The sequence below is a fragment of the Microtus ochrogaster genome, chromosome 10 (genome assembly GCF_000317375.1).
Source record: "Microtus ochrogaster isolate Prairie Vole_2 chromosome 10, MicOch1.0, whole genome shotgun sequence".
Lineage (NCBI taxonomy): Eukaryota > Metazoa > Chordata > Mammalia > Rodentia > Cricetidae > Microtus > Microtus ochrogaster.
Window position 1 is genome coordinate 61821981 of NC_022016.1, and position 9471 is coordinate 61831451.

Genomic DNA, 9471 nt, shown 5'->3' on the forward strand with positions numbered 1-9471 from the left:
AAAAAAAAAAAAAAATTCAGCCACATGGTGGTGAGACGGTTGTTGGATGGGCACAGTGGCACAGCCTGTAATCTCATCACTTCAGAGGCAGAGGTGTAGGATCAGGAATTCAAGACCAGCACAGGCTACACTATACCCTGCCTCAAAAAATAAAGAACAAACAACAGAAATACAACAAAAAGAATTATAAGCCAAGGAAGATACTGTATCTCTCCATTAAGCTGATCTTTTTGTCTATGCAAAAAAAAAAAAAAAACCCTCTTAACTCAAAAGAATAGTCTATTCTGGAGCCGGATGTGAGTGGCAGTGGTCTGGGAACATGGATTCATGCTTCTAGTCACACTAGTTTAGATCAGACAGACATTGGGTGGTCAGTGAATAGCTTTAAAGGGGACTAAAATAACCCAAGGCCTTTGACCGTGTAGAGTCTTTGACGCAGGTGTGACTACACTGTGTAGAGAATAGTCATGAGGCCGCCAAGTTCCAGTGGATAGTTTTAACTCTGTGCTCACTAAGCAAAACAAAAAGGTATGGATGTGGGAAAAGAGGTCATGACAGAGGTGGTGGGAGATAAGGGTGTAGGTAGAGTACTTTATATATAATTTATTAAATTGTCAAAAAGATCAAGTTAAGACAATAAGATAGTCATGAAGTAAAACCTTAGACATACGGGAACTTATCTTAATGTTATATTCAGTATTGCAGAGTTAAGAGACCAGAGCAAGATGTGGTGGTAGTAGACGCCTGTAATTCCAGCATTTAGACTGAACCAGGAGTATTGTGAGTTCAAGGCCAACCTGAGGTACATTAGTACATTACTAAGTTTTAGGGCCAGCCTTGGTTACATATTTGAGTTCCAGCCTGAAAAAGTCAAAACAAAGCTGGGTGATCATGGTGCACGCCTTTAATCCCAGCATTAACATTTGAGAGGCAGAGCCAGGAGGATCTCTGTGAGTTCCAGGACAGTTAGGGCTGTTACACAGAGAACCCTGTCTTGGGGCGGGGCATGGGGGGGAGAAACAAGCGTCAAAACAAAAGTTAGAAATTATGATGTCCATAATGGAATTGGCTTCTGTACAAGGTTCTTGTGCAACATTGAGAGCACAGTGAAAATTTACAGTGTGGCTAGAGATAGAACTCAGTGGAAGAGAGCTCACCCAGCATGCCAAACTGAGTGGTGGTCACTCAGCAAAAATAAAAATAAAGTCAAAGGAAGCCTACAATAAATGTAGAGACATGGCATCAGCATAAAATACTTCATTTTATACATTGAGGAAACTCCTAAACTTGCCTGTTAACAGTGATCTGTTTCTGGTTTGTGTTTTTATGCATTATGGGAAAACGTGTGTATTTAAAGATATACTACAGTTATGGCAAAAGCCAGAAGCATGTTAAAACTGAAAATGAGATGAAGCTAGAAAGCATATTTGACCCATGGCAGGATCACTTTCTAAAATAGTCTGGGGAGAAGGGGATGATGGATTGAATGCAGTGAAACGTTATCAGGGTGTGGATGAAGAACTGTAGATGGATGGATAACAAGTAAGCCAGATTCCTGAACTCCAAGCAGCTGTTACCTAATGTGCGGCTTATGCGGTGGATCACAGCAGCAGCACAGATAGAAGACTCTGGAGTGGACTGGACTTCAGTTAACTTCCCAAGCTGGCGCAGCCCACTCTGCTCTTCCCATTCAGGTTAAGGGTAGACCTGTGTAGTCCTCATGGCTAATTGATGGTAAGTCTCAGTCCTGACCATCTCTGAAGCCCTCACATCCCCCTTTTACCTTTCTCTTTAAAACTTTGCCCTCTGCTTCAGGAGTAAGGTTCAACTGCTGACATCCCAACAGTATAGTTACATCACTCGAATTTAGAATTTATTTTGTTTTCTTTGTTTCTAGAAAAGATTACTCGGTGTAGTTGTGACTGTCCTAGAACTCACTCTGTCGACCAGGCTGGCCTTGGATTCAGAGATCTGCCTGCCTCTGCCTTCTAAGTACTGTGATTAAAGGTCTGCCTGGGTAGATTTACAATTTGGCCCCCACCCAATAACACATAAAACAGGTCTATAATCCCATAATCCCAGCATTTAGAAGGTTGAAGCAAGTGAATTAGAAATTCAAAGTCATCCTTGCCTAAATGGGAAGTTTGAGGCTGACTAGGGACCCTATCAATACTTTTTTTTTTTTTAAGTAGCAGCACAAGATGCAAGAGTTAGGGTTTTAATTAGCCACTTCCTTATTGTATGTAAGCAGGCTGCTGCTAGCCAGAGTCTAGCATGCTTGAAATGCTAGGTTCAGCCGTACACTCCCCACCACCACCACACACACAGGCCTTGATCAGAGAGACCCACCTGCCTCTGCCTCTCAAGTGCTGAGATTAAAGCCCTGTATCACCACCACATGACTTTTTAAAGGGTAAACTGTTAAGGATTATGCCTTTTCCTTCCTTTCTAATCCCAGCACAGATCATTTTTTGTTCTGAGCTTCTGCATTCTGGGATTCTCCAGATAATCTGTATTCTCTACCCTGATGTTGCTATAATCTTGTTTCCATCTGTGTAAGAGAGTCCGGTGGCCTAACCTGTCTTCTACCCAGGCAGACCATAGAGATTCGGTTCACTCTTTGGCTTGTCTCCCTTTCCCACTGTGTGGCATTGGCATACTTCTGAACAAAATTCTTCCTTTTCTTGCTTTCAAATTTGTACTTACTTTATGTGTATGGGTGTTTGGTCTGCATGTAAGTCTTTTTGCTTTTCTTAACATCACCCATTTGAATATTTTTAATTATGTGAATTTGTCAGTCTATCTATGGGTATGTGGATATGAGTGCCAGTGCATGTGGAGGCTGTAAGAGGGTGCTAGGGTTTTAAAGGTAGTTGTGAGCTGCCCAGCAGGGATGGTGTGTATGTTTGCTGGGAGTCTGAGTCCTCAACAAGAACAGCATGTCCAGCCTGATGTGGTAACGCTTAATTCCAGCACTCACGAGGCAGTGGCAGGTAGAACTCTTGAGTTTGAGGCCAGCCTGGTCTACATAGCGAGTTCAATGACAGCCAGAGCTACATAACAGAGAGACTCTATCTCAGGACAAGACACTATGTACTCCCCCGCCCCCTGGTTTTTGAGACAGGGTTTCTCTGTGTAACAGCTGGAACTAACTCTGTAGACCAAGCTGGCCTTGAACTCAGAGATCCCCTGTCTCTGCCTCCCAAGTGCTGGGATTAAAGGTGTGAGCCACCACTGCCCAGCACACTGTGTACTCTTAATGAACACTTACTGTGACTGAGCCATCTCTGTAGATCCAATGTCACCCATTTTTAATTTGTTCTCTATTCACCAACACTACGAATAGAATGATCCAAAGCTGGACATCTTGTTATTTCTCTTAAGAGCCCATCATCATAAATACAGTCCCTTGTTTATTAAAGCATTGCCATGTGATTCCTGACTGTAATAGGGTGAAAGCCCTTAGGAAAGGGCCAATTCCATACTACAAGCCCAGTGAATATAACTATGATTTTCTGTGGATAAATTAATAAATTTTTATAATAAATAATTATAAATAGATTAATAAACTAAAATTGAAATGTATCTTTTGCATAAAATGTGACCATCCCGAAATTACTCACTCCTGATAATTTTATAAAATAAAGTACAAAGATGACAGAACTAGTCCACAATCCTGTAATCATTGCAATCTAGTTGTGTTAGCAGTTTTTAATCCAGCTCTTTGTGGTCCTTTTCACCCTATGCATTGATTCTTTAATGTACAAATATCTTGTATTTGTACCACATCCTAAGAACTGGAGAGCGTTCAGATTTGCAGAAGGGAGCTGTTGGAGCAATTCTGATGAAACTGTCGTGAACTTGGAATAAGTGACTAGCTACTGACATGGTGGGTGGGCTGAGTTATTTTTTGAGCTAAAATCAACAAACTTTGTGATGATTCCAACATTGTTTTTAGTTTTGGCTCCTGAAAAGAGGCAGAGGAAATGAAAACAGGTGTATTCTCTGTGGAAGATGTTTGGTTTTGTACATGATGGTGTTTGAGACTTGAATAGGCCATCCAGATGAAAAATTTTTTTAATCTTTTATTAATGATTTAATTAATTACATATACAGCATTCTGCTTGCATGTGTCCCTGCAGGCCAGAAGAGGGCACCAGATCTTATTACAGATGGTAGTGAGCCACCATGTGGTTGCTGGGAATTGAACTTAGAACCTCTGGAAGAACAGTCAGTGCTCTTAACCTCTGAGCCATCTCTCCAGCCCCCCAGATGAAAAAAATTTTTTTTTATTTTTTATTTTTTTGGTTTTTCGAGACAGGGTTTGTGGCTTTGGAGCCTGTCCTGGAACTAGCTCTGTAGACCAGGCTGGTCTGGAACTCACAGAGATCCGCCTGCCTCTGCCTCCCGAGTGCTGCAGATGAAAAATTTTAATAGGGATTTGAAATATATAGCAAGGACTTGAGGAATTGTTTTCATGATAGTCTGCCTGAAACTTCAGTAAAAGCATCCTTTAAGAGTATTTAAATACAGCTGGGGTGGTGGTGGCACACCGTTAATCCCACAATTTGGGAAGCAGAGGCAGGCGAGTCTCCGTTAGTTCGAGGCCAGCTTGGTCTACAGAGTAAGTTCCAAGACTTCCACAGAGAAACTCTGTCTCGAAAAACAAAAAAACAAACCAAAAAAGAGTATTTAAATAGTTAAACAAGGTACTTTTTCAAACATGCATATCTGGTTTTATTTGTGAACTGAATGAGTTTACTAAAAGACAGGGAAATTTCATTAGTTTGACCTCTGTAGAATGCCACTGGACTTGAAAGGGTTGTGTTTATTGTGATTTACACCATTTCAGCTTTGTTCAGAAAAGAACAAGAAAACTATTTCTTTTGTTTTTGTTTTTTGATTTTTTTGAGACAGGGATTCCCTGTGTAGTCCTAACTGTCCTGGAACTCACTTTAATAGACCAAGTTGGCCTTGAACTCAGATCCACCTGCTTCTCCTGAGTGCTGGGACTAAAAGTCTGAGCCATCATCACCAGCAAGAAAACTTTTCTTAAATGCTTCTGATGGGATTTTGTTTATATGAGTTATTTATGTTATTTGGACAAATATAATTCATTCATCTTAATCTTGCATTAAAAACAATAAAACTTTGGGAGTATAGTTTAGTGGTAGAGAATTTACTTACCAAGTACAAAGCCTTTGGTTTAGTCTCTAGTAGCACCAAATAAATAAATTAATAAATAGCAAAAAACCAGTGAATATTGTTTTAGGGGCTCTTGAAAGCCTCAGCATGATTCTAGTGGGTATTTTAAGAAGAGACCATTATTTAATTTGAAGTCACATGGGGGAGGTAAGGATTTAAGAACATAAAAAACAGAAATCAAGAGGCTAGGGAGACGACTTAGCACTAAAAAGCATATACTATGATAGAGGAGTTGGCTTGCAGCATCCACATTGGTTGACTCACAAGGGATCAAGGTCTAGAGGTAGCCTCCTCAGCCACCAGCACCCGTGTGTGTCCAAGTGCATGTGTTTAAGAATAAGATACAAAGCATAATGGCACATGCCGTCACAGGCAGAGGCAATGGATCTCTGCGAATTTGAGGCCAACCAAAAATATGTATTGAAACCTTGTGTCAAAGTAAAACAAAATCTTAAAAAAAAAAAAAAAAGAAAGAAAAGGAAAAAAAAGGGAAAAAACCAACACAATGAAATCAAATCCCAAGTCTTGGATACTTGAAAGGGTGTGACCTGGACTGTGGCTGTAGCTTAGTAGGTGGAGTGCCTGATTTGCTTCATCTCCAGCACAACAGCAGTTGAGCATGGTGGACACACCTGTAATCCCAGCACTCCACACGGACGAGGTCAGCCGGGGCTACTTAAAACCCTGTTTGCAGGGAGGGAGTGATTTGATTAAATGATATTTTCTGAAAATACAGAAGGCCATTTAGTTGTAGCTTAGTAGGTATTCAGGTACATTCAATGTGTTGAGAGTATTTTACCATGTGCAGTACTGTGGTTTATCATATCATTAGAGGCTTTCTTTGTTTTGTTTTTTCAATCAGAATTTATGGTAAAGATCTTTTGTTATTCTTGTTGTTTTGATGTAGGCTGTCATGTAACCTATGCCACCCTCACTCAGACTGTTAAGTCAAAGATTACCTTTAACTCCTGACCCTCAGGCCAAAACACTTGGCATTGCAGCCCTGACATTACAGGTGTGCAGCCCACCCAGCTCAGAAAGGGATCCTTTTGGTTTTCAAGACAGGGTTTCTGTCCTTAAACTCAATTATGTAGACCAGACTGGCCTCGAACTCACAGAGAACTGCCTGTCTCTTCTTCCTGAGTGCTGGGATTAAAAGCGTGCGCTCAGAAAGAGATCTTAATATGAGCACTCAAGTGTAGAAAGTTTGGAATCCTGCACTGTTGCTGTATTGTGTGTGTGTGTGTGTGTGTGTGTGTGTGTGTGTGTGTGTGTGTGTTTGGGGGGTGCGTTTATATGTGCCTGACACTTGTGTGGAGACAGGGCATCTTGCAGGAGCCATACTCCTTTCACCATATAGGGCCCAGGGGTTGAACTCAGGTCATCAGGTTGGTAGCCAGTGTCATTAACAGCCATCTTAATAGCCCTATTTGTAGTTCTTTAGACAGGAAATTCCAAAAGGTAAGTTAGAAGTCTACAGAAATTATTCTGTAAAAACTTGAGGTCACATAGAATTCACTCATCATCACGCTGCTTTCTGTACTGTTAGGAGTAACCCTAACTAGAAGCCTAATTTTATTAGGAACTCGACAGACCAGTTAGAATGTGTTCTCTAGAGGGAAAATGATAATCCTGCCAGTGTGGGCACGACACATAAAATCATACCAGGTTTATTTGGTTTTGGTTTTTTGAGACAGGGTTTCTCAGTGTAACAGATCTGACTGTCCTGGAACTCGCTTTGTAGACCCAGCTGACCTCCAGCTCACAAAGATATCCCTGCCGGTGCCTCCCTGAATGCTGGAATTAAAGGCATTCACCACCACTTCCCAGCTTCACACACAAGGTTCTTGGTGCCTTTTTTCAAGGAATAAAAGTAAAGGCTCATGTAGATTACAAGAGTAAGAAAGAATACTTTGTTCAAAAGCGAGCTAGTATAGCTCAGGATTTGGCTGTCAAGAGTGACAGTGGGTCATAGGAATTAGAGACACTCTAGTGTCCCAGGTTATTTCCTGGGGCTTTGCTTACAGGTGCAAGCGAAAGGAGGGACCCATTGTTAATGGTCATAATTTGGGCTCTTCTCTATTTTGGTTGACAGACTTGAGTTGTCCCTTCTGCTGATGTCTCTTGATTTTAATTATATATAGTGTATTTATATTTATGCCTAGGGATAAGATGGTAAATAGGAAATTCCCTCTAAAAGTTCAACTCAGGACAATTTGCCACATGTCTCTCCATTGTGGATATATTTGGGCGTATATTTGAATAATAAATGTCTACAAAGGGGAAGGAGAAACTCTGTTACTGGGAATAGGGTGTGTGTATATAACAACCCTCCTTTCCTTTTCCCTCTTCAATTTAATGTTGTATTAACCAAACTTGCTACTTGTAATTCTACATGAATGGGGATTCCCAGCACAAGCATATTATGGCTCTTCTCTTCAGATTTTGTCCTGTCAGAAGAACTGTTCTGTATTCTGCTAACTCCAGAGGGATGATTCATTATTTGGTGAATATAGAATCCTCTAAACAAACCAGGGCCTAAAAAGACAGTGTGTAAGTGTGTGCTAGGAAAGAAGGAACAAATAGTACTTTTGAGAACAAAAAACCAATTTGTTTAATTTTTATTTGTAAAATGATTATTATTATTTTTTAGACCTTACTGCAATATGCAAGCAACAAGAATGCGTCAGAACACATTGTGTATCTTCTGGAGGTATACCGCCTTGCTATCCAAAGCTTTGCCAGCGCACGTCCATTTTTAACTACTGAATGTGAAGATGTCCTCTTAGTGCTGGGCAGATTAGTCCTGTAAGTTTAAGCACTTAAATTACTTAAGAATTGAGTATTGTTGGTTGTGCTGTTTGCCTGACTTCTCTTTACAGCGACACTGTTTATTATGAAAAAACACCAGTTCCCTTTGCTCTGAGCTTTCACCCCTAAATTCTCAGGAGATAAAGTCCAAGTGAAGCTCCAGCTAAATAAAATCTATAGCTATCTTTAGGGTCACTTTTCTTTCTCAGGCTTGTACCATAAGTCCGATTCATTTCCCTTCTCTTTCTCTTAGTTATAGATTGTATGTTAAACAGTGTTCTGTGACCATGACCAAATGCCAGAGAAAACCAACTTGAAAAGGATTGTTTGGCTCAGTTTTGGAAGTTTTAGTCCATCATGAGAAGGAGGCTTGGCCAAGTAAAGCTGTCTCACCCTGAAGCAAGAAGCAGAGAATGCCCACAGGCTGGGCTGACTCCACTATCCTCCTTTAAGCCACCTGATCCTCAGTCTGCAGACAGTACTAGTATTGCTCACCTAATGGAAGTCTCTCCTTAGCTCATCATTTGTGGAAACACTCTCCCAAATACACTTACAGGTGTACTCTGCCCATTTTCTAGGAATCTCAGTCTAATCAAGTTGGCAATTATCATAGAATTAATTATAGATTGAGGATCTGGAAACTGGTGTTTATGAGAAACACCATATACTTTGGAGAAGAAGATAATGTGAAATCTCAGTTACATCATTTGAACCAAAAATAATTTTACCAACACAAAATATCAGTAAAGTTCATAGATATTTAGCTGTATTAATATTAGGTTGCCCAATAACAGACAGAATTGTACCATTAACATACTTGTTTCATCAACAGCTGTTGAGGTGTAGGCTGGTGCTGCCTCATTTGGACCCTGCATTGTTGACTGAGATCCGTGCTAGGAAGGGTAGTCTGTTACTTCTGTACTAGCCCTACCTGTTTCTATTCTGTTCACTTGTTTGTGGAAGATTAGAATCTTTTAATACGATTGTTCTCCCTACCAGGTCCCACTCACTTCCTACCACTTGATACCAGGCAGAGTGATCATGCTGTAAGGTTTAGGAAAATATGCTGGATTAATATTTTGAGTTGTTCTTTTTTAATGTTTTTCTGAATCTTTTAAAAAAAATCGCTTCCTGTTCCTTCTTTTCTGTGCCTGGGGAGTGGTTAGGGTAGAGAGAAGAAACTCTTGCTTCCTTTGTAGAAGTGAAGAAATCACTTTGCTGATCGTTCTGCTTCCTTTGCAAGTGATAGGGAACTGATGTGGGTGACAGGCAACTTCTCTTTATCACTATGTCAGCTAAATTCACAGTATCCCCAGATCCTAGTTTTTTTGGTCTCTTGGTATAGGTAACCTTCCCATACCAAGCTGACTTTTTTGGAAGGTTCGTATATTTCTAAACTTTATTAAAATAATAATAAAGTAAACATAAAGCATTATAGTTTTTTTTTTTTTTTTT

The 9471-nt window shown here is 40.3% G+C and overlaps 1 protein-coding gene across 1 annotated transcript in view; it reads left to right on the forward strand.

Annotated features, from left to right (window-relative positions):
• Positions 1–9471, forward strand: part of Rlf (rearranged L-myc fusion) — a 73856-nt gene that overhangs the window by 22940 nt on the left and 41445 nt on the right. The window contains exon 2 of the mRNA XM_005353309.2: positions 7859–8013. Within this exon, the coding sequence (XP_005353366.1) occupies positions 7859–8013 (155 nt within the window). The remainder of the gene's footprint in view (positions 1–7858; positions 8014–9471) is intronic.